General features: G+C 37.6%; 2 protein-coding genes across 4 annotated transcripts in view; both read right to left on the minus strand.

Moving 5' to 3' along the window:
- Positions 1-64: 64 nt before the first annotated feature.
- On the minus strand, positions 65-1,829 carry LOC105271301 (RNA-binding protein FUS-like). Its single transcript, XM_011312764.1, has 3 exons — positions 1,717-1,829; positions 1,575-1,626; positions 65-1,124 (listed from the first exon to the last, which is right to left on the minus strand). The coding sequence occupies exons 1-3, from the start codon at positions 1,723-1,725 to the stop codon at positions 181-183; spliced, it is 1,005 nt and encodes a 334-aa protein (XP_011311066.1). The 5' UTR covers positions 1,726-1,829; the 3' UTR covers positions 65-180.
- A 2,467-nt stretch (positions 1,830-4,296) lies between these two features.
- LOC105271302 (nephrin) overlaps positions 4,297-25,930 on the minus strand; it is a 25,279-nt gene continuing 3,645 nt past the window's right edge. Inside the window, exons 3-15 of one of the 3 annotated variants that reach the window (XM_011312766.1) lie at positions 17,159-17,347; positions 15,493-15,672; positions 14,949-15,239; positions 14,575-14,874; positions 13,902-14,495; positions 13,550-13,825; positions 13,137-13,427; positions 12,841-13,019; positions 11,217-11,637; positions 10,160-10,312; positions 9,693-9,820; positions 9,022-9,208; positions 4,297-8,489 (exon numbers count right to left, since the gene is read on the minus strand). In XM_011312766.1, the coding sequence (XP_011311068.1) occupies positions 8,068-8,489; positions 9,022-9,208; positions 9,693-9,820; positions 10,160-10,312; positions 11,217-11,637; positions 12,841-13,019; positions 13,137-13,427; positions 13,550-13,825; positions 13,902-14,495; positions 14,575-14,874; positions 14,949-15,239; positions 15,493-15,672; positions 17,159-17,347 (3,611 nt within the window). In that variant the 3' untranslated portion in view covers positions 4,297-8,067. Of the gene's footprint in view, positions 8,490-8,981; positions 9,209-9,644; positions 9,821-9,959; positions 10,116-10,159; positions 10,313-11,216; positions 11,638-12,840; positions 13,020-13,136; positions 13,428-13,549; positions 13,826-13,901; positions 14,496-14,574; positions 14,875-14,948; positions 15,240-15,492; positions 15,673-17,158; positions 17,348-25,930 lie in introns of those variants that run through there. The other 2 variants (XM_011312767.1, XM_011312768.1) reach the window with 2 other exon arrangements.

Here is a 25,930-nt window from a genome sequence, read left to right on the forward strand (position 1 = left end):
GTGCCTCCGGCAGTCCCTTCGTGGATAAACAAGATTTTTATTTCTATCACACTTTATTCAACTCAACATTACCCCAACGATCGTATACATTAAAATGAATCAAATAACAAAAATAAATAAAGAATAATAACTTAGTGGAGAAAAAATGAATACAAAATTTTGTGAAGAAATTCTCACGCCCTACGAGTATCCGAAATAGCTGCCAGGTCCAGCAGGGGGATGTCCGTTATTTGAATACCCCGATGTGTAGCTAGAGCTGGGAGAGGGATAGTGATGTCCAGATGAAAAAGGCCCTGCACTCCTGACTTTGTACCCGGAGCCTCCTGCGAACATTCCCGATGGATAATTTTCAGGATTCATAATTCCATGCGCCCCAGGTCCATCCTTGATGATGATTATTTTCCCAGGAGCTTTAGGGAATCCCCCAGCGAAGAACTGCCCTGAAGATGTGTGCTGTTTGTAATTGGAATTTGGAAGGGATGAGTGGATGTAATTTGGTGCTGCGTGGTAGCTCCCAGGGTTGTCTCTGTGGATGCTGCTCATGAGAGATTTGAGGGCATTCGGCATTTGGGATAGCCTGTGGCTCTCAGGGAAAGTCCCCTGGTGTCCCTCGGGGTGTCTACCTCCTGGAAAACCTGAGTACCCCTGGTAGGACCCTGAATGCCCTCCGTAGTTCCCAGGGGATGAGTTACTCTGGCCACTCGTGTAGGACGTCGCCTTCGAGGTGTACGAGACAGTCGATGGTGACGCGTATTCAAGCCCCAGGTCTTGCCCTCCACCCTGACTCCCTGTGTACCCTGAGAAACCCACGGAACCTGAGGTGTGAGGACTCGAGTAGTCGAGGGTTGCACCCTGGGGAGAGTAATTGCTCTCGGATCCTGAGTCACTCTGGTATGATGCTGTCAGGGTGTTCAGGGATTCTGCGGTGCTCGCAGATGAGGGACTGTACCCACTGGATTGCGAACCCTCTGGGTATGATGGATTTCCGTACACTGAGGAGTAACGAGGGGATATCGAGGTGGGATAGCTCGAGGTCAATAAATCCTGACGATCTTTAGAGGACTTGAAGGCACTTGGTGTATAACTCCCTGAAGTGTAGTCTTGTGGACGGGACAGGGTGTAACCTGGAAGCAGGTTTTCCATTTTTCTCACAAAAAAAAAATATATTGAAAGGGCATGACTAAATCCGAAGAATCAAAATTATCTCAGAGGTGTTGATCAATAAAAATCAATTAATATCCTTGGTGGATGATTAAAGTACCGCAATCAGCGGTTAATGAATACAAATTTCTACTCTCTCGATGGAAAAATATTTTCTATTTTCCAACGATACTCATTTCTTCTCCAATGTTCTGATTTGGGCCATTGAATATGTATGCCATGCATAACGTCTGCACATTATGTGGAAAGTGGAACACATATATTTTTTCTTCTTTTAACTTTTCTATGATAAGCAGAAACTCGTTTGAAGTAGCGGTAAACTTTGAAACTTTGCCTTTAATATTTTAGCAGGCGATTCCCACTGAATTTCCCACTTCAAATGACAAAACTACAAGATAAATCTGACAACTCACATATAACAGGGCATGCAGCATTTGCCAGTAGAGCAATAATTATAATTGCTGTCTGTAAGAAACCAATGGATTAATAAAAAAAATTTCCAAACATAAAGAAAATGAAAATATATCCATTAATAATTAAACAGCGGTTACTCACGGAGAACATTTTATTAATTGATTGATAACAGAACGAAACGAGCACAATTTTGCGATTATTTCAAATGGGTTCCCAATTTGATGGGGATTCCCACGTTAAACTGATGGTTGTTGGGCTCTCGTTACGGTTTTATATCCCCATTGGCCCCTTCCTACATGAACTTCAAGTAAAAGCAATATTTCAAATCGACGATTGAGCCAGGACATTGGCTGGAACTTGACCGCGCAGTGCTGGGGAAAGAGTTTAACCGGATTTATATCGTCTTCATTTACGGGGAAAGCAAATGCCCATTTTTTTCTCCTTTTTTTTTGTTTCTAACATGAACATGAACATAACATGAACATGAATAGTTAACATGAACTTGCACACGTGAAATTCGTGTTTTATCGACGGTTTTTCGGGTTTATGGCTATCGAATCCCCGAAAATCTCGGATGAAGTTTATCCCGGGGATCGTATTCCCCTGATAAAATCCAGATATTGTAATTCCACGGTTAAATTTAATTAATTCAATTGAGGATTGAAAAAAAAAATTCCATAACAATTGTACCAATTATTCTTTTATTGTACTGGGAGAATTGTTTGAAATATCACGAATTTATCGGGAAATTTAATCGAAATCGGCATAGGCGTTTTTGACATTTCGTTATTAAATTTCTTTTTTAATAAAAATTTATTTATTAATTAAAAATAACGATGTTCCTGTGAAAGTTCATGGAATGGTGAATTTTTGCTTTCATCACCTCAATTATTGCCAGAAATTGAAATAAAATTCAATAACAAATATTTCTCCGGTGGAAAAATCGTCGGCATTTTTTTTTTCAACGTTTTATTTTCATTCGTAATGAAATAGAGAGCTCTCATCCTGCTGAATTGAACATCGAGGACGCCGATGCGGGCCAATGTTTTTAAAAGTTCGGAATTTTCTAATGAGCAAACTCGGTTTACCTTCTTTAACCTTTTTCTTTCACTTTTGTGGCGAATATGAAGAACGTGGATTTAATTTCACTTGGAAAAAATAACGTATCATCATCTCCTTCAGTGAAAGGAACACACGTGACAATTCAGCCTGAACGTTCGCCAATTAGCCTTTTGTATTCATGATTAAGAACTATTAAATTTTATCTCTCATTCACTTTCTCGGTGATGATCGAATGTAACGCCCAAAAAAAATATATCGTGTCAATTTTTCGGGTGGTCATTCTTTTGTTTATTCGTTTGTGGTCTAGTCTCACATCGCGTGTGTACGTGTGAGGGTGTAGGGAATATAAATGGAAAAGTTTCAGTTCAAAGGAAAGTGTTTTTTCGGTCTCCATTTTATTTTTTTTTAAATAGAAAATCCATCTGATTAAATTCTGGTGAAGTGGCAGAGAGTAACAAGTGGATTTTTTTTTTTTCAAACCAGGAATCCTCTGTATTTAAGGGAGATAGCGTAATTTTTGTTTCAACTTCTTTTGTACCTCTCATTTGCCTCTACAAAAGTGTTGCCAAGAACAATTTGACTAGCTCCTCTAGATTCAGAGATATTCCTGTAAAAAAAGTGGACGAGTGTTTTCGGGGTTTGGTGGTGGAATTTTTCTACAGAATTAAATTCGATTTCAATGAAGTAGTTGAAAAAAAGAATATATTTTTTATTTCTTGTGAAATCCGTGGGGATTCCACAAAAATTGGATTGGTTTTTCTTGTTTGTATTCCATTCCCAGATACGAACAGTTGCGTGAATATAAATGAAAAAATTTCAGTTGGAAGGAAAGTTTTTTGGTACGTTCTCCATTCTTCCAGGAGAGATAAATCCATCAGATTAAAAGGTTCATCCACAATTCCAACCTCGCAGGTTGACTATTGATGACACCAATTAATGCTTATCAATTCAAGGAGTGTTTGATGGCAAGTGTTTGAACATGAAATATTTTTCCATGTCTTTGCTGTAGAAATCATCAAACAGTGTCATTCCTTTCTACTGAGAATGCCTTTGTCCCGTTGCATGAAAATGTGGTATGGAGCTTGTGATTTTGTGCATGCAGTTTGGTAAATAGAGCACGAGAATTTTCTAGTCTAAAATTCCGATATCTTCGGTGTTCTTTGATGGGATATTGGCTATTCTCCTTCCTTTGCTCACCGACGACTGCTCCAAATCATACGGGAAAATGAAAAAAATATATATAATCAGTCGATCGTGTTTCCAGTGATTTTTAATCAATCGTAATAAAGAAATAATAATAACAAATAAAAATGTACAAATGGGTAATTAATTGTAATGCACGAAAGAATTATATATTTTTGCATTTAATCGCCTGGATAATTCAGTTTAGTTGAAAATTATAATGAATAATGACGAGTTAACGCAATAGAACGTTAATTATAAGTGAGTAAAAAATAATATATCTTCAATGAATCTCTTATACTGCATCTATTCACTGTCGGTTATCCTTCATCGTTATTCCTTTTTTTTTTTTCATTCGCTTCTCCCTTTTGTTTTTTTTTATCTAATTACAATGATTGAATTGTTTAACGTATTGGAAATGTCTGTTAGACATGCAATTGGTGCACACTCGATGGAAATTCTTAATCACTAATTTACTTTTTTTTCCGTTTCGTCTATTTTAATTGTTACGTTACTTTGGTTTTAAATTAAGGACTAGTCTGTTGAGCTTCACTCTGTCCTGACACAAATTATTTATCTTTTATTTCAACTGGTTTTCTTTTCCTTTATTCTTTATTATTTCTGGTTATGAATTTCGATGACACATACGAGCAATTATAATTCGACATATTTTTTGGTTTTCGTTTTTAAAAATGACAGTCAGTTGTAGGCTGAAATAACATCGAAAGGATAAATATCGAAAAAATAATCTATAACTGAAATAATTATTCTTATCAGTGTTTTCGATGTAATTATTCATTATAAAAAGGCAGGAATTAATTGGCAGTTGTTGGAACGCAAGACAATTATTTTTCGTTTTAGTTTCAGTCAAAATTATCGTCGTTATTTTAAAAATGGTTTAGTATTGTGGCGTTATTTGGAGTTTTATCTGGTTTTGGATTTATGATTAAATGGTATTTAATTCAATTGAGATAAATTCATGACAAATTGAAAAAATTTGGGTGAGGATTTCTCTAGATTGTCGAATGATGCGAAGATGACAGACGAAGCACACAGATTCTTCATTTATGTACCATTTAGAATTGGAAATGGAATTTAGAATTAGAATGTAAAAATACTATATATATGTACAGTAATTATAGTATACCGATGGATGAGTTCTGGTGGGCTGGGGAATGGGGGGCAATTCATTCATTAAATTACAATTATATCGATACAATTGGAGAGCATTTACCAACATTTACGTTGTACCTCGAAAAAACAGTGATGATTACTCCTGGAGTGATCGCAATTTTTCACACTTAACACTTAAAGATGAATTTCTCGTTTATATTTCAATAATTTCTTTCTCTCTGTGACACCATTTTTTTTTTCGTAACAGTATGATAATTATCCGTATTTTCGTAATATTATTTTATCAAAAAACATTCACTTATTGGCACATAAATGGAAGCGGCATACCAATGCTTTTTTTTTTCCTGGTACGTTGAAAGAAAATGCGAATGATTTTTTTTACTTCTTTAGATATTTTTATCGATAAAAATTGAGTCATCATCAAACAATTCAGCTTCTGCCAATTCATCAACGAATTACACTTCAATGCATTCAAACATTTATTAAATTTTCTTCCTTGAGCGACAATCAATTCGCGAATATATTTATACAATTGAAAAATTGAAAGACCGAGAGGTACATTAAATAACTTGACAATAATTGTTGATTTGTTTTTATCTTTCAATCGAGTTTCGGTGCGTTATAATAATACTTCAATTATTCCCCATGCTTTTGCCATTATCTGGATTTTCAAGGGACACCACTGATGTATTCAGTGTATATCATGAAAATAAGAGAAAAACCGAGTGTTAACGTGATTATCATTCATCCATGCATTACAAAAAAGCTCCCGATCACTGAAATATTCTCGTAGCATTGATATAATTCGTTATTAAGTTTTTTTCTTTAACCATGATCATTTTTCAATTCTTCATAACTATCTAAATTTTATATACATTTATTTACAAGTTAAAACCCACTCATTCAATATCTTCCCCACTTACGCGTCATACTTTAATGATTGTATAATTAGGATTGACTATGCCTTAGAATAATCAACGGAATAATGAGTTAATTTTATTTTGTTATCTTTTCATTCTCTTCTTTTATGTAAAATATGAAATATCGTGCCATTATCAGATGGTATATGTCCATCTCCAAGGTACTATTTTGGACGTAATATCGGCCCTTAAACTTGTCTAGCACTTTGATGAGCAAATACTTTGGAGATTACATAATCTATCGAATTATCAATCATTCTCACCGACAGCTTTATCCTAGTATAGATGATTTTTTCATTCCAGTGTCCTTTTTCCGTCAATTACAAATATAAAACATGTATATGTAAATAGAATTCTTAATTATGCGCGAACATGTTCTCTAATTGAGCATACGTGAATGTGTTTTTTTTTTATTCCCTTTTTTTTTTCATTTTCATCATTTTTTAAATATCATCAGTCTAAGCCGATCCCAACGTCGACTCCACACACAACAGCATAACAATACATGTCTCAATAAGCCTGCGTAGAATTACTACAATTTTTTATCAACAAATAATTGCAATAATCAAATAACATTCGGCGTAATAAATTCCTTTGAATTTTTCATCGCTGGATTTTTTTTTTTAAATTCTCTCTCGCGTTAAAAACTTTCCGACAATACTAACCGAGCATGGAACACACATTTCTGGTGTTATTTGTGACGTTACGGGCCACTGAATTTACTGAATGTCCTATTTACCTTCACGTTCTGGTACATTTAATCGTGGGGCAAATTATCTTCTCTACTTTCAAACATGTTTAAAATAAATTTTAGGCAGTAGTTGCATCACATTTCAGCTTTTTCTTCCTCGTACAATAATTTCTTATGTGTATTGCATGCTGCAGTTGCATTTTTAGTAAACAATTGAGAAAAGAAATAATTGGAATCATTAATTTTCATCTCAAGTACTTTTCAAAAATATACACTACCTAGGCATTTTTGGAATGACTGAATGATAATTAATAAACGTCTCAATTAAGGGGGGAATTCAAATGCTTTTTGCAATGGAAAAAAAATTCTGTCATTGTCTTCATCGTAATATTTCTCTGTTATGGTTGTCTGTATTTTATAATGCAATATTATCATGAGACCCTCATATGATCCGTTGACATTACTTTTTTCTTCGTATTATCATTTATTATTCTTGTTATTTTGTCTTTTAGTTGAATTGTTGAGATATCAGAGACGTTTAATTATCCATATAAATTTACGTATAGTACTATTTACACAGAACGTTATAAAATAAATTGACAAAAATATAACATATGGTATGAACATTGAGTCAACTGAGGGGCCAAATAATTTGAATCGTATGCTGAAAGACAGGCGCTTATACCTGGAATTCTAGCTGAACGAAGGAAGGGAGAAAAATATTTTACACCTTACGCACTAATTCTCTTTTATGGATCTGTGATCCGAGGATATTTATCACCACACGGGGGATCAAGTCGTTAAAAAATCCATCATAATATAATACAATCAATTGAAATCCTTTCGTTGATAGAGAGATTTTTTTTCGCACCTCGTTAAGAATTTATACACCTATTGACTTTTTTTTCATAGGTATTGAGGGTTGAAATATGTCCTGGGGATAAAGGATTTTCCAACGAAAGGAGTGATCCACTAGTGTGTAAAATTCGTTACGATCGATTTATGTACAGGGTATTGCGCATTGCTCGTTTCTCGTTCAGAAAGGGCACAGCACATATTCCAGAAAATCACTGGGTAATTAAAGCAATTGTGATTGGTGAAATCACTACTTCAGTGATTCACAGCATTCTCAGGGGGCTCCACAGAGTTGTGAAATGATTTTTGTCCTGGTGAATAGTCGAGAACCCCCTGGGAAAACAGCAATCGAGATGTAATTGACCGAATGCCATCACTTACCGAAGTCACGAATTATCCGAGGTGAGGAATGACGAATGGTGTAATCATTGGATCGAAATAAATCATCCTAAAATTGATTACAGAAATTTGATGACGATGAGAGAGTGACCAGGAATGGAAGTGATAAAAATGTCTAAAGTGAGTGAGAGTGAGGTAATAAATAAATTAAAGTTGAGTAACGCGTTCGGATCTGACTGGATTATCTAGCCTCGGTGTAGCTGGTGAGAAGCCCTGATGATTAGCGACGACCGAGACATTGAGCGAATTTCAGACGAGATGTCCATCGATATCCGAGTAACTAGGTGTCGATGTAAAAGTTGACAGTGGATGGCCGTGGGAATGCACGGGGATGGGGCCCGCACGTGCAAATGTAGCTGGCGGGGGGGGTACCGAGGGGGGAATCGGTGACTTTGCTCCTGCAGTCATAACAGTGACGTCTGGGGGGGGCACCGGTCTCGGTAATGTTCGGTTCCTCGTCAATGTTCCAGTGCTTGTGTGCAATTGATTTCCATGGATTGGACCTCCTAGGGACGGATAATAGGCACCTGGACCGGGTTCGTTCATCACCGGTACAGGGCTTGGATTTGCTTCATATCCGGTATAGCGGCCACTGTCCATCTCCACACTGTAGAAATTTACGTCGCTCGGTGGGGCTGGACTGGGATTCCCGATGTAACTCGATTTCGACACTGTGGAGCATTAAATTTATTTTTTTCATTCATTTCACTTTCATTTAATCAAGGACGACCTCGGAGACGGGCAATCGAGGAGACACAGTGCACGCGTGAAATTCGATAGAATATTCATTTTTTTTTCTATTCACTCAATTTTTTTGCCATTCGTTTTGAGATTGGCTAATTATCCCATCGATTTTTCATACGTACTATAAATGCTCATGCAAATATGAGAAAAACCTCGCAAGTGTATGACGCTCATGTGCCTCACGTCCCCTTCGTTGATGACAAGCAAGCGGACATGATTATTCATTCATGGAATCAATGAGAAATATCAGTAAGAACAATGACTGATGACCAGATTGTGGAAATTGACAGATTATCTACGTGATGATAACCATGCAAAAAATGTCAGTCTATCAACGTAAAAATTGATTCCAACGAACAGTTATAAAGGTCTGGTGATGGGTAAACATCAACAGCGACAAACTTGAGAGGTTTTTGCACCTATTTGTGGGCTCGATTGGAGCTGTTGTGGATGACGCACCCGAGAGTGTACCACTGGCTGTGGTACGTTGCGGAGGTGAATCCATCGGCATTATACTCGATACGTGGTTTCCACGTCTACCCAGTGTACCTTGATGATGTACCTGCATTTCAAGGCTACTTTTACCAAACTCTTGGATACTCTGATCAATTAAATATGTACTGGCAGCTGTCTTCCTCCCCTCGTCCTGAATCACATAAGAATTCATCCAATTACTCCTCCAATTTTAAACACTCCACCAATTATCTACCATTACATCCTACGATTTCCTAAATTCAGAGAACGTGCGATCAATTAGTCCCGTCCCATAACGAAATGAATAAAAAAAAAAAGGTGGATCAAATTCTCGTGGAAATTCTGTCGGCAGATTTTTTCATTTTTATCAATGATTATTATTGTTACATATGAAAATAAATATTTTCATAAGGGTTTTATCGTTGTTTTCATTTCCACGAGAAATGAGAGGAGAGTAAATGAAAGAGAAAAATAAAGAAACTGAAAGAAAGCTAAATTAATTGACTGATAAACTCGAGATAAAGTCGATAAAGTACTGGGGGTAGGTTTTGTTGAAATAAAGAAAATAAGGGGGTGAAAATAAAAGTGTTAATAGAACTCAAACCTACCCTCCGTAATTACTTGTTACTAAGAACATACTGACTGATGGCACTGACCACGTAATCATTAGCGTCGAAATTAACGTCACTCTTCTCATCCGATACCGAACTTAATTCACCCGTCATTGTGTCACCATTGACAGTTGATGGTGCGTACATGTCAGCAGTCTGGGACTTGTTGATGCCTGGACAAAACGTCATAGAAAAAAATGCATAAAGCCCTTAGGAATAAAATCTAAAGTACGATTTTCCAATTCGAATTATCTACCGATTAATCTTTTAATGACCATATCATTGAATTGATAAATAATTTAATGAACTTACGATCTTTGCTTCGCTTTCGTACAATGTACCATAATAGGATGCAAAGATTAATAATAAAAAAGATGGCCGATGTTGCTGCGACAGTATAGACATAATTCATTGGCATGTCACTGGTTTCCAGGAGGAGATCGTGCTGTCTCTCACGGTTATTCGGACCTAATTTTTGGTGAAAAAACATAAAAAAAATGGGGTATAATTACCAGAGCGGTGCGCCTTCTTTTTGGACTTTAATGTGGCATAGAGTATGGGCGTAGCAATGAGTAGACAAGCACAGGCAGAAACAACGATGATTATGATGATGGTGTAGGAGGTGTTAATCTCGCTGGTGGTCAACTCTGTTGGTGGTGCTTCGCCTGTAACCCAAGCCAATAAACCCCATCACCCTCTAGTGTTATTCATGCACCTCTAGGTACCGTTAGTTCAATTTCATTTACTTCAAGACTATTTACTATTTTCTATTTCAGTTACTACCTAACGATCTCGATAGGTTTTAATGAGTATTCGAAATTCACGGTAATTCGGGTGAATGTCACTGAATTGAATTTTATAATCAACTTCAATGATTTTTAATACTCTGATTTCCCTCCGTTATCAGCGCAAAATCTCACATTTTAATCTATAAATCCCGGGAAAATGGAGACGTTTTGTTTCTCCGAAGAAAAAAGCCTTTCCCAAGTACTTGAATATTTTCAAGGAGTTCGGAAGCTCCACTTCGCGTACAATCTGGAGCACTCGAATGGTATCTAAACGAGAGCCCGATAAAAACTTAATTTCAGGGAAATGTGAGAAAAAAAAAGAAAAATGTGAAAAACTCATTTAAATAGATTCTCAAATCATCAATTAATGACAAATTCACGCGATCGATGAATTGATAAAAAAAAAAGGGATCGTTCTATTTTCATTTGTGAAAACGAGAGAAAGGGAATCCGTAAAAATAAAAGGGCTTGAGTCTCCGAGTAAAAAAAAAGCTTTCCCAAGTACTTGAATATTCTCAAGGAGTTCGGAATCTCCACTTCCAGTAGAATGTCTGAAGCACTCAAACGATATCTAAACGATAATGCTTGAGACTCCAAGCAGGCAGTGGCCGATTGTCATGTCATTTGTTATATTCTGATCGACTTTCTTAATAAACATCTAAACTACCCATGCAATCGTTTTTAATGAAGTCATTCGCTGGTGTGAGGTATTCCAACTAATTGAAGCACAAGACAACATGAATGATGGGTAGTACATGATCCTGATAATTTTCATACTTACGTAAAGTTTGAATTTTAACGAGATCTGGTAGAAATGGACTCTCGCCCTTTGAATTTCTCGCCATAATACTGAATACGTAGAATGTACCTAGGTTGAGGCCTGTTATCGTTGCTGTGTAATCACCAGGTTTAACATCGAGATAATAATAACTGTCGAGATAATCATTAGCCTGTCTCCATCTGATACGATGGGACGTTGGTAAACCCCCATCAAAACCCCTCTTCCAAATTAATGTAACACTATCGTGGGTTACATTGTATACTTGAAGATCGCTTGGTTGGTCTGGGGGTGATGTTACGTCGAGGTGTACAGAGTCTGACGTTTTACCCAGACGATTTTCAGACCGGCAACTGTATGTACCGTAATCACGTTGATTCACGTGGTATATTGTCAAAGTTGATTGTACCTCCAACTTGGAAACCTGAAACATTTTTTACTCGTTTCAATATGGAAACGTTTCTCCATCTGTTTTGTTGCGCATCTTCTGCACGAGTTCCGCATCACCTGAATTTATTTCATTTCCATTCCCCAGAGCTTTCGAAAATTTTTAATTGAGGGGATGAATTTATTTGGTTGTATTTTTTATTTATTTATTTTTTTCATTGGAAATTATGGAATTTATCTCCGCTCGCGGCATCATTCCTACAAATAATCCCATTGAATAATACAGAAGGTCATGATGTTGTTTCTCGTGGTTTGATTGTCTCTCCAAATTGGAGACCTGAAAGAATTTTCCACGGTCTATAATGGAAACATTCTCCCTGTTTTCCTCCTGTTCTTCTGCACGAGTGGATAAAGTAAAAAATAAATTACGTTTATTCTCCCGAGCTTTACAAAACTCAGAGAAAATCCCATGAATCGCAATCCGAATAACGAATTATTTCGTTCTATTCAGGGACAGCCCTATTGAAAGCATTTCGGAGAGTCGAAACTTTGGAAATGTTTGGGAATTGCGTTTTGAGTTTGGAACGGAATTAGAAGTTCTCGGGAATATGTTTGAAATTTCTGATTGAAGACATTTCGCTGAGTTGAAAGGGAAAACTCGATTAATTCCAATTGGAGAAATTACCGAATTCACCGCTTTATTCAATTTTTGTCCAATCAACATTCGACGTTAATTATTTCCAAAAAAAATTCAGTCTCCAAGTTTTCAATTTTCGATTTAAAAATCAAACAATCGATTTTTTTACGGAAAATGAGGGGTAATTAGTCTTTCAAGAATTTATTTCACTTTATTACTGAATGCAAATGGACTAATTGCTCATTTAAATTGAATAGAACTCTGAACAAATAATTTTCAAATGAAACAATTTATTTGGAGGCAGATGTGTTTTAACTCAATGCATACAACATTAAACCCACGAGTTTCATCGGAACACGATCATTAATTGAATCGTGACAATGGTATCTCGCCAAAACCAACGAAATACTGGGAATTGATATAAACGCATTATTATCAGCTTGTTTACCTCTTTCCTGGAGGTATCATATTTATGGGATGTCATGTTTAATTCAAGAATTTACCATTGGGCATTTGAGAAAAGAGTCAACAAAAAATGAATTACACAGAAATTTAAATATTTCGTTAAAAAATCACACGAAGAGGTGGAACTATAATATTTACCTCTTTCCTGGACACGTCGTGTTTTTGGGATGTCATGTTGGGTAGGAGTAATTTTTCCCCGAAGTACCACACGAATTTTGGGAGCGGTGATCCACGTGCCTTGCAATGCAGCTTCACATCGGATCCAGTATTGGCAGCAGCTTTCCTCATTATCGCAGTATTCGTCATCTGTGGCTCGACTACAGTAAAAACAGAATGGAAAAATTCCCCCGAAAAAAAAAAAACAGGAAATTAGTCTTTCTTCAAAACTTGACCAATGAAAATGAAAAAAAAAACGCACGCAGCATGGAACCTACAATTAGTGATAAAGAGAATGGGCTTTGACGTAACATTTCCAATTCCATTGTTAACGTTGCATCTGTATTCACCAACGTCCTCTTCACTAGGATTGCTGATGTGTAGATACGAAGTTTTGTTGATAAAAGAGGTTGAATAACGACTCGACAATTCTGTTGTCGAGCCAACTTTGTACCACGTTACGTATTCATCACCAATTGGACTGCCATCCAATTCACAGAATAATTTAGCCTCTCTGTCACCAGGATAGACCATACCTGATTCTGATGTGCGTTTTATCTCAGCACCATCTGCAGGGTTAAAATTAGGGGCAATTAGTCGATCGCAGACTGACGAAAAAATTCATATAATTGAGTGAAATACGAGAGGAACAATAATCTTGAACAGGAGTTGGGATATTGTTAGTGCTTACATTGAACTGTTATGTTGAGCTGATAGTCCGTTGATCCCTCGTTGTTGGATGCCTTGCAAATATACATTCCGGCATCGGTTCTACTCAGCCTGGTGATATTCAGGGTCGAGTCACGAGATTTAATCCTCGCATTGTCACGACTCAAGGGCAATCCATTCCTCGTCCAGGAGTAAACGATGTCTGAGGGATTACCCTTGGCTCCTATCGATATGACGTACGGCTCACCCTCCATACCATCGAGCTCATTCGAATCGATGGACGTGAATATGGGTTTATCTGCGAAATTCATCGACATTATAACAATCCAATCAACTCATTTTATAAATTTAATCTCAACGTTTAATTAACTCACACAATATGTTGAGAGTTGTGGCGTCGTGGGTCGACCTCTGCATCTTGGAATTTCTCGCTTCGCAGGTGTACACATCGCTATTCATATTTTCAGTTAATCGAAGCTGGAGTTCCACTGTGGACACCCAACCCGCGTGGAGACCAATTTTCGTCGTATTTTTTGTACCCTTGACAGCTATTCCAGCCTTCCACCACGACATTTCAGCTGGTGGATTGCTGCTACTCGATTCACATATCAATCTACCTGTCTCGCCTGCGCGAAATTCCTTGGGCTCACGTGTTATCTTCACTTGAGCTGGTGGAAAATTCACCTTGAGGATGACTTTTTTGCTCATCGGAATAATTGTGGCTGAGTTTGAGGCGTCACACCTCATGTGCGCCTTATTGTCGGACGCGTTCACCAGGATCTCAAGCTCATTTGATATGGCGTGATCTCGTTCCCTTATGGTACCCATTATTTCTTTATCATTTTTGAACCAAGTCACTGTGGCCAGAGGATTGCCAGCTGTCGCGGTGCAGAGAAGCTTGAGGACAGCTCCAGCATCAATCTGCTGGTGTTCCTCGTAACCGCTGATCGTCAGTCCTGCTGGAGGATCTGACAAAAAATTATTGGTGATGGAATCCGAGGGAATTATTTATCAGCTATCGAGAAAATTGATTCCAGTGATACTTACAAATGACGTTAATGGTGTGAGTCTTCATGGTGTACTCAGCGAGTTTCAAATTGATAGCACTGCAAATAACGACAACGCTCTTTGCATTTTGATTGATATTGAAAGTGATATTGGATGTGGTGATCCATCCGGCTTTGCCATCCAGCTGAGTTTTTGAATTGGTGCTATTAAATTCTATACCGCCTACAGTCCACTTGATATCAGCTGCTGGATTAGAATTGTCTGTTGTGCACATCATAGTGACACTCTCGTTGGCTTTAGCCTCTGTGGGTCCAGTAATTGTCACAGAAGCTGGACGGACTGTTGTACAAACAATAACACTTTAGACACCGTAAAACGTATTATAGCGAATTTACCTCTTTGATGGTACTTACAGAGAACGGTTAAATCAACGTGAACTTTCATTGGTGTGACACTCATGACATTTGATACGACACAGCTGTACCGTGACTTGTCGTCCTCTGACTGAGCCTCGAATGAGAGGACATTCTCAGACAGGCTGTTGTAGGTACGATAAACACTACTCTTGACCTCTTGATTCTTCATCCAAATCACTTGAGCTGGTGGATTACCACCCCGTGATCTGCACACGAGCTCAACCTTCTGACCCCGTCTGATTGCATCCCCCTCGTTGTAGCCCTCGATGTAGGGGGCACCCGGAGGATCTGCAGTTCAATATTTTTACCATTTAACAATCCTGTCTTTCGTGGAAATATCTCAAAATCTGTGGGAGACAGGTGAATCTTGTAAGGAACTTTTTTATAGACTTCTGTGAGCTCTCGAAAAAAGGTCATTACGAAAATATTGTCTGTCCAATAGGTTTCGAGATATACAACGAATACTCGTGCGACTTAATGAACTCGGCACTTTTATCGCTCAAGTTTCGAATGGATTGGATTTTTTAATTAAAAAACTTACAGAAGACAGAGAACTTGACTGTTGCTCGCATGGGTTTGTCGATGGGGATGGCGGGGTGTCTGGCCTCACAGGCGTAATCCATCCCATCATCGTCGACTGTTGGTGCAATTGTCATTGAACTTTTGGTTTCGTATTTCAGGAGTTTCCTTTTAGCTTCCCCGGGTTTCGGTATCTCCTTATCTGTTGTCGAGCCAAAATTAAACAATGAGAAAACGACGGGAGATCCGTCACCCTTACACTCCTAGATTCTCGAATATCCGTGGAATTGCAGATTTGCGAGGGAATGGGAATAAATGCCAACATCACTGCACCAAATAAACCCCTTTACACTCCAACTACCGAATTAATATCACTCGAGATATTCAATATTTTCTGAAATAAATTTCACTCGAAAAAAAATTCAAATTCTGCATTTTTAATCGATTATTTTTCTTTGTGTAAACAATGGGAAATAAATCAATGAAGTTTTCAAAAATAGATGAAGCAATTATTTATTAATTTAATATTTGTTTTATTAATCTGATTATAATTCCGATTCCAATTAATGATTTGCTATGGGCAGCTACATGAATTAATTAGAACGGCTCCATAATCACGTGCCAATTGTGATATTTCGGAAATTGAAATACGGAAATGTAAATGGTGTATTTTGGTGTTGAAATGATTTGAGTTTTGGGGAAAATTGTTGAGCCCTGGAACAATGCCACGTCATATGCAGATATGGAGGAAAGGGATTTCCGTAAATCCTCACGTAAACAATAAATATTTTTTTCCCATCGTGCTTTCTTGGGAAAAGGCGAGTGGTGAAGTCGGTTTTATTCACTTTTTTTTTTTCCACTCAGTCGAGGGAAAATGACTTTTCCAGAAATACGTATTTCTCGCTGTTGAGGCGGAAGTTTGGAAATAGGTTGCTCTTTGTCCCTTCATACTCACTCACTTTCTTACTCACTCAGGCTCTAGTCACTGACAGGAGGGCCAAGTTATTGAGGATGATGCTACAGGAAGGAATAGCGTAGTGACATAAATCGATAGCTCTAGATACGCTCTGGAAATCACTCTTTGGGGTCGTGCATCGTCGGGTTTGGATATGGAAGAGATCTCCACTTTGAACTTTACTTGTTTCGAGCTTTTATTTTTTTTTTAACGTGAAACATCCAGTTCCTATCTCAGTTTTATCTGGACCCTCGGGGACACCGTCGGGAAAATATATCAATAATATATCAAACATCGGTCAATTGGATTTCCAAAATTTTAAAGAATAAACAAATTCTTCGTGGGTTTTCATTTTTTTTTGGTTGACAATAGGAACAATAATTATTTTTAATCATTTATTTATATTGGAAAATTGAATTGTATTGAACGATTTTCGTGATTTTTCAAGATGAAAAGGAAATTCAGGATAAATTTTCGATTGAAACTCGCATAAAAAAATTCAGATGAGATTTTAATCGCAATTTAAATAGCTGGGACTCGAAGGAAGGGGAAATGCCCATCACTGGTCAGCCATTCGATATGACTGCAATCGTGTACTTGACAATCTTGACGGGTTCTCCTATTTTTTTTTTAATCCACCTCCACTGCCCGGACCATTCCGACTTTTTCGTTGAGTGGTCTCTTTGACCCTTTTACCCCTTTGTTTTCAATTTTTACTGTGCATTGAACTCACCGTCTTCGATGGAGATTGCGTTGACGCTCGTCTCACCACCAGTGATTGCAAAATTTCCGCGATACCAAACAATTGTTGCCGCTGGTTTTGCAGAACTCACTGTGCACTCGAGACTTCTCGATTCGCCGACATTCACCTCGATTTTTCCGCGATTCGGATAGCCGTTTATTTCCACTTTCTGGGGTGGAGCTGAAATAATAAATTATAAATTTACCAGCACTAATAACAAGTTTATTCAATATTAGCTAAGGTAATTCGTCAATTGATTATTTATTTTATTGATTTATTCATTTTTTAATTTATTCAAGCAAAGAGGATGAACTTGAATTTTCATGGCAAAAATAATTGGTTGGATGAAATTAATGATCAAGTTTACAGCGTTGGAAATTACTAATGGTTAATTAATTTTCCAATAGTGGTGTGTTGTGATGAAATACTGGGGCAGGCAGATGGAATTTTTGGACCCAAAGGCACTTCAAGAGCTCAACCAATCGATAAAATACGCGATTGATGATAACACAAAGGGATTCCAGGTGTATGAAATTTCGCAATTATTTGACAAATTCATTCTATTAAAGAATAGTTCAATTAGAGATTATTATTTCGAATAGCCACTGATTAACTGATACCTACGGAAATACCATCCATCAATTTCCCATTCCAAATCCTTTAGCACGGAAATCGCTACGTGGAAAATCGTTAATTATCGATTAAAATTATGTCTACTACAATATGACGATAATACGCAACCAACAGCTATCGATTTTCTCTTTATACCTCCGAAACTTGGAGATCCGGGTAAAAAAAAATTAATCGAAATATTTTTTCCGAATTTTCAAAAAATTTTTCTTTTGAAAAAAAAAACTGGGAACCAAACAATTGTATTTTTGGGAAATGTTTTGAAAAATAAAATTGTTTTGTTTTACAATTTGTTTTGCTCCATAAAAAAAAATTCTGAAAAGTTTTCCCGAAATTTTTTGAAAATCCGGAAAAAATATTTCGATTGCTATTTTTTTTTTAACCGGGGGAGATAGTAAAATTTGTGATAAGACATTTTTTCGAGCTCTCATTTCACTCTGCAAAAGAGGTAATGTGGAAAATTGCGTTATCTCTCTTGGATTCCAAGATATTCGGTAGTGAATTGAAAACTCATTACTATGGAAGAGCTATGGTGACGAGATAACGATTTGCGGAATCTCGACATCGTAACGAATGGGAATATGATCGTTAATTTTTGTTACATGGCGCAAGTGCAGTGAGGACACTCCCTGTAAATCAAAACCCACTGGGGTAGATTTTACTACGGGCCAAAAGGTGAAGCGACTTCCGGGCGTGGAGACCATCATAAATTCAAGTGTCAAGGAGCTGACTTGCGCGCAGTCTCACACGATAGAATATCACCTTCCCAGAATAAGATCGGGGTTTATAAAGTCTCCTCAATTAACACTTTATACCTAACCTATTACACTGAGAGGAAAGTTTAATAACATGCCCCGAAAATCCCCCCGCGTCACGCTAAGAATATTTTTACCCGCGGAAAACCGCGAAAATCTGTAATTTCCGCGATAAATCGATAATTACTCATTACATTTAATTCCCGCACTCGTGCTGCGGCTTTCACAATTCCCATTGAACATCTCCCATTCTGTCTTGTTTGTCTTCTCAATTCTCGAGTCTTGGCGGTAATTGAAACGAACACTGCGGATATTGCAATTAACTATAATTATGGGCGGCGCCTGCGACGCCGCTCATCATCATCATTATCATTGTACTGAATTTACCCCTGTCACTTGCAGGAGTACATGAAATAATTCGTCAATATTTATTAGCGTAATTAACCAGAGCCCGCTGTGCCAATTGAATTAATTCAACCCGAGTCGAACAAGTGAAACGAATTCATGGAATCAAAGTCCGTGAAATTGTTGAATTATTTTTGTTAAAATTCCTGAAAATTATTTCAGAACCGAAATTACTGGTGGAGGATCAAAACTGAAATTTTTTTCAAACCGCGGTGAATAATAGAGTTTGAAAAAACGAATATTCGGGGGTGAATCGCAATCGACTGTTGTTCGGTGGTCGGCGTTTCCATTGATGCGGAATGTTTTCGAATGAGGATATCAAATCACGTATTTATTTATTAAAATTTTTCGGGGAAGATCAACGAGTGCATTCCCCTCTGGGGATTTCATGCATCGTTGAGTGGGTACCCTGGGAAAATGGGGAGGAAGTGACCCCCGTTGGTATATATATTTATCTGGACGAGGCAAGTAGTGCCCGGAGAATACTTCGTCTCTGGGACACTGTGGAAAATGTGCTCGACCAACCGCTAGTCCTCACCAACGGAACTTCCCGCACCGCCACTTTTCCAGGGGTGCACCGGGTGTTTGGAATATAAATGCGAGACGCCTCTTGTGCGGACTTGTTTTTTGGGGGATGAGGGGGTTATAATAAATGCACTCCCCCAGGAACACAAAGACTCACTCAATATTCCACCAAGTTACATCTTCACTGAGCATTAAATTTTGACAAAAATTTGCAGCCTCCCCCATTCACCAGCTTCCACTATCATTCTCAAAATTCCCCAATTCCACGAATTTTTTTTTATTGTTTTTTATTATTGTTGACATTTTTTATATTTTCAAAATGATTTTCATTCCGATTTCGCTCTACATATCTAATAAAATTTCCTCGGACACAGAAACTTATTTTCTAAGACCCGGAAATTTCCTATAACTGAATTTTCGTATTGAAATTTCGTCGACAATCTGAAAGTCAGTATTTCCCTCGATTCCGGATGCTTCCTGATGGTGTGGGGTAGCTTTTTGGACGTACCCCTGAAACTTTAAAGATTTTTCGCGTAGAAGTTACTTCTTGGCAGGACAGTCCTAGTCAGTACATAAATACACATTTACGTACATAAATGAACTTGTACAATGTTAATGCACTACTTGCGTTACTCCTGGAGCTTTCCGTACACTCCCGTTCCAACATCTCTTCCGCGTCTCCTATGCATTATTCAGGACACTTACATTATTTAGTGGAATACTCTCCGTTGTACGGAAAACTAGACGAGCAAGAAGAATTGATTCGCACGATGAAGATCAAAATCTTTCTCTGTTCATGGAGTTTAGAGATTACATATTGCACCTGCATTACGTGCACATGCATAATATTTACTTTCACAATTATTATCATTCGTCACTGATATCAAGTATTACCCTCAGTGTTCACCCTGGTAAACCATTTTTCAAAATATTTTTGGCGTTATAAAATTTTTTACAATATTCATAATCAAAAAATCTGAATAATGAATATGATTCGAAAGCATCAAAAGCACAATCGATGAAAAATTTTTATCATCATCGTTTGATGAAGCAATCCCCTCCCGATCAAAACTTCATTGTTTACAAATGATGATTGAAGAGGTATAACCCTTCCGAAATGACGTATGCCCCTTTCGCAGCAATCGTATAATCAAACAACAATTTCCCATACCAATTGTTCGAGCGTACACACCGCACGTATGATTTGATTCCATAACCGGAGTGAGATTAATAATTACTAGTCAATCCAGATGTTCTAATTTCTTGAAAATGCGGTGGATCCGTCAACGCCAACTGTCAAAGAGCTGTCATTGATGATTACCACGTGTTGAGGCTGTTTAAATGATCTTAACGTCAACTGTCATAATACCCTGAAAATGCTCTCCAAGTTTTTCTTTTTTTTTTTTGTTGGTAAACTCCTCTGTGCCGTGGGAATAGAGTGTACACTCCACGATTCATGCAAGTGTTTGCTTTCCATTGAGCATATGCTTCTGACTAATACATGTCGTTGGGGTCATGGTGCATGCGCTTTGTGTACAGTGGCAATATCATGGCTCGGTATTCGGTGAAGTTATATTAGTCTGATGTATTCTCCAGTGTTGAAGGAGTGGTTGACGTTGGAGACTGATGTTATAATGATCTTGAGGCTTTTCCGTTGGTTAAACCGAAGAAAGTCGTGGTGTAATCGAGATTTATCGGATTAATCTGAAGTCCCACTCACCGGATTTGTCGATTTGTAGATTTTTTTCTGGGATTAATCAGCTGGGGCTTGACAAATCACACCTATCGCTGATTTGTTCCCCGGGGAAAGACCGACATCAAAATTAGATCGAGTGGAATAATTGGTGAATGTTGTATCCTAGTCACACAATTCACCTCTGAACATTACAATGCACAATGGTGAATTGAGTTTGGCTCTTTACGTCAAAGCCAGTGATGTGGCTCTATCAATAATTGCGATCCACCGATGTATTCTCCTTCACGGATATTCGGACAAGCCTCTGTGTCTCGTAACGGTATTCGTCTTATTTCCTCTTCAGTCTCGAGATCGATTGATCCCTCTGTCTCTCGGCTCAGCAGCTCCATTCCTCTTCATCCAGGTCAAAGCTCACGATTTGACGGCGAATCAAAGGTTACGACGTGTATCGTTGTGCAACTTAAATATACACCATCAACTTTATCAATTACCCATTCAGCGGTACGTCACGTTAACTTTGAGATAACTCTCCAGCTATTTCAGGTTCAAGTCGTCTATTTCAACTATCAATTATCATTTTCAAACCCCTCAACTCCAGAATTCATCAAGTTTGATGGACTTGATCTGGGGGTAAGAAATAAAACTTTGTTATCAACTTTTTTTTATCGCGTTGGGATTTACAAGTCTCAAATATACGGAAAAAAAATCGATTTAAATTATTTTTATTTAAATTTTATTATAATTATTTTTAAATCGATTTCAATTTGAGAATGTGCAAGTGCTTGTAAAGCGTTTCAATGGAATTGTCTCCGAGGAAGTAGTGTGGGAGGTTAAAACGTACTCAGAGACATGGAAACTTTACTTTAGTACAAATCGATCCGCCTCTTAGGACCAGCCCTTATTCGCACACCGAAATGTACACCACTTGGGTGTTACAAGCTCAGTGAGAGCCGATGCCACGGTATATTCCACTCGATCTTGTCTGGGGGTGCCTTAGGAGCAACAACATACATTCTCCACTGGGAAATATCCGGGGTGTGACGACCACGTGTGTGTGAGTTTCCAGAGAATGGTGAAACCAGTCTGATTTGCAGGCTGTACTTTCCAAGTGCAGTCAAGTATCTCACCTATTTACTTACACACCCTAACGGCCATTTGCCACGATATATTATCACTTAGTTAACCGCACGGATTTTTTTTATTCCACTACCTCAAAGGGATCCGTCAAATCCGCGGATTTTCCAAAATCAATGATCGTTTTAAATATTCATAAAAAATTTTAATCTCATTTATTATGAATAAAATACAAATAACATGCATTTTCATTTGTACTTTATCATTGAATTATATTTATTATCGAATTTTTAATATTATTTGAATTTTTGAAATTGAAATTGAAATTTAAATTTAAATTGAAAAGTTGAAATTTTTTAATGTTATTTAAATAGGAATGGCGTCGATCTTAATTACAGATTTGTAGGGAAAATGATCGCATGACTCAATTTGTTTCCCAATCTGCACAATTCATAAGATGTACACAGTTCTGCATACATGACATTTCTGGGAAAACCGCGTGACTCGGGTAAACCACATCGTCGAATCCTCGTGGATTATTAAGTCGGTTCTGCTTAGTGTACTCGAGGGGGTGGGGAAGGGGGGGGGGAGGGTATTTCAAAAGCGCACTTGTCGGAAGTTACCCGTAAGTATTAATTCCACTTAGTGCAATGGAGAGGGCGCAACTCCGTATCAAAGTTGCTTTTCCGTTCCTTACATTAATCGATCCCCTCATTCTACATGACGCCATTTTACTACTGTGCATTATTTTTTTTTTCCCTGAAATATTTTAATTGCAGTTCTTTCTGGTAATGAGTTAGTGATTAATATTAATTTCCGGTTGAAATTTCGTCGATTTTATGGTGAAATCCTGAGGATTTTGATTTTTCCAACAATTTTTCCTCGTACGTGCGTGAATTTTCCGCGGTTTACTGTAGATGGGTCAGATGTGGGGGCGACCACGAGGTTAGCATATACAATGAACCTCCCCCACTTTAATTTCCCATCGTGTACCCTTACTTAAACCAGCGGATTATTTTTTTCAATATTAAACTCCACAGGAGAAAATTAGTACCAGCTGTTTCATCTCTGACCTGAAGAAATTTGGAGAATTCAAATTGAGAGGTTTACATTATTCCACGTGGAATAATCCCTCCAAATAACTTTCGGTAATTCATCCGGAAGGATAATTACCTCTGGCTCCGAGAGAATAAAAATTTTCCACGATCTCAGATTGATTATTAATTGAAGAAAACTCGTTTCCTGATCAATTACGTGAAGATGGTATTTCGGATAATTCGCAAAATTTCCCGGAGAAAATTGGAAAAATAATTAAAAATGAGATTCTGCTTTCATTCCTCCGCGATTATCTTTTTGTTATAAATGTGGGTAATTACTCCCCCGGTGGGAAGGGGATACACGGTTGATAGTATTGATTTATTACATAAATTGTGCTTGCGTTATGTGAACAGAGGGTGAGGAGATACATCTGGAAAATTATTTTCCCGAGGGATATCGATAACGAGCGTTGTTGCAAACGTGTTCCAGAATATTCCAATCCTCATTTTATATTCAGTTCAAGATACTACGATAAATTTCCTTTCATTTCTTCTCAAACTATAATCTGATAACCGCAATATGAAAATAATCCCTTATCCCAGGGCGAAATCTACAGAATGTATTGAAAGGTGAATTTTGTTACCGCGGATAAAAAAGTTTTGTCATCGTTTTCCAGAAAATTGTTGTCAGATTATCCCCTTGTGTTTACCAACCCACAATTCACTCGAGACCGTAGAAATTCTTTTACTCTTTTAAATTTCTGCCGAATAGATTTTCATTTATCTCATTTTTCTTTTTATATCGGAATATTTAGGAATCTACTAGCGGAGAGGAAATCTGAATTCGTCGGGCGTAGACATTTGCGATCCCTCGAAATAATTTTGACTAGTCGCCATAACATTTACTATTGCTGGTGAAACTGGCCTGAATCCTGTACGTGACGTATCATGTAAGCAACGCGTGGAGTTCTAGGGGTTGAAAGGGAGACCACAGGGATATGATATTACGAATATACGTTTGTAGTCAACGCGCACGTGATGCCATAAAGTGACGGAAATACCTGAGAATATCGTACACATATGCTATTAAACCAATTTATACCCCTCGTCATAGCTTTTTCCGCTCCATAAAAATAATCGAGAGTTGTTGGGAATTTGGGGAAATGAAAATTTTCCAAGAGTCATCGGAATCAAGTTGAAATGGTACATTTCATCGCGCACCGGATTATCCCAGAATGTCGTAAACTTTTCATTCCAATTGATGCGAATCCTGATGACAGTGGAATTGCAATGGAAATCTCAGATTCGAAAAGCCGAATCTCATAGGAAATTTATAAACAATACTTGGGTTGAGAAAAATTGTGATCGGAATGTTTTTTTCAAATTTTTGAAAAATTTCTGGGAAACTTTTCAAGGGTGAATTTTTCAAAAAATGAAAAAATTTAAAATTGCTCCAGGAGGGCTAACTCTTCCTTATTTCGGATCTGCGGTCGATCCGCAACTCAAATCTGTTCACTTTTCCCGGAAATTCCCATTATTGCGCGATTGGTGAATTTTTTTTGAAAATTTTGCAAGTGGAAATTTTTCAAAAAATGAAAAAATTAAAAAACACTCCACGAGGGCTAACTCTTTCTTATTTCGGATCTGCGGTCGATCCGCAACTCAGATCTGTTCACTTTTCCCGGGAATTCCCATTATTGCGCGATTGGTGAATTTTTTTTGAAAATTTTGCAAGTGGAAATTTTTCAAAAAATGAAAAAATCAAAAATCACTCCACGAGGGCTAACTCTTCTTTATTTTGGATCTGCGGTCGATCCGCAAGTCAAATCTGTTCATTTTTCCCGGGAATTCCCATTATTGCGCGATTGGTGAATTTTTGAAAAAATTTCTATGCGAATAGACGATTTTTCACGACAAATGAATTTTCAAAATAAAAGTTCACGGACTGTTGTATTTTCGTCATAGAATAATTGAATAAAAAAAAGTAATAAACAGTACGGGGATTAAAATAGGAAGTATCTTTCAAGAAATTTCCTAATCGGCTCTCCGGTTTCCACTGATGCCCTCCAACTTAAAGTTCATTCGAAACTTTCAAAGAATTGTTTGCGAAATCGTTGGAATTCAGACAATGAATAAAACCGAGACAAGTGCACGTTTGTATTTGTACACGTTGACCCAAGGACTGAACTCCAAACGATCGATACTAGTTTAGTTTAGTCACGAAGAGCCAGAGGTGGAGGGCCACCCTGGGATACGTGAAATGTGGTGAGAAAACTTTTTAGGCTGAAAGCCAAACTCACACCACACTATTCCCAACCCCCTTTATCTTCACCTTTTACGTATTATCCCAAAAAATTCACTCCAGTTAAAACTTTACCCTCTTTAAATCAAGTTCAGCATTTGTCGAGTACTTCCAACGCCTTTCCCATCAGATTTCTACGTTAGTGATTCATTTGGCTAGAGTTAAAGATGTTTAACCGATTTCAACAAATCTCCAACCCCTGGAGAACTCCTGAGACTTGAAGATCTTCACAGAATCTTCAAAGAATTACGTGAAAGGATTTTTTTTATCAAATCGGGTCATGAGATCTTCAAGAAATCATGGAATACCTGATTCACAAATTCTTGGGCATTTTTTTTT

Source organism: Fopius arisanus, unplaced genomic scaffold, assembly GCF_000806365.1.
Source record: "Fopius arisanus strain USDA-PBARC FA_bdor unplaced genomic scaffold, ASM80636v1 scaffold00106, whole genome shotgun sequence".
Lineage (NCBI taxonomy): Eukaryota > Metazoa > Arthropoda > Insecta > Hymenoptera > Braconidae > Fopius > Fopius arisanus.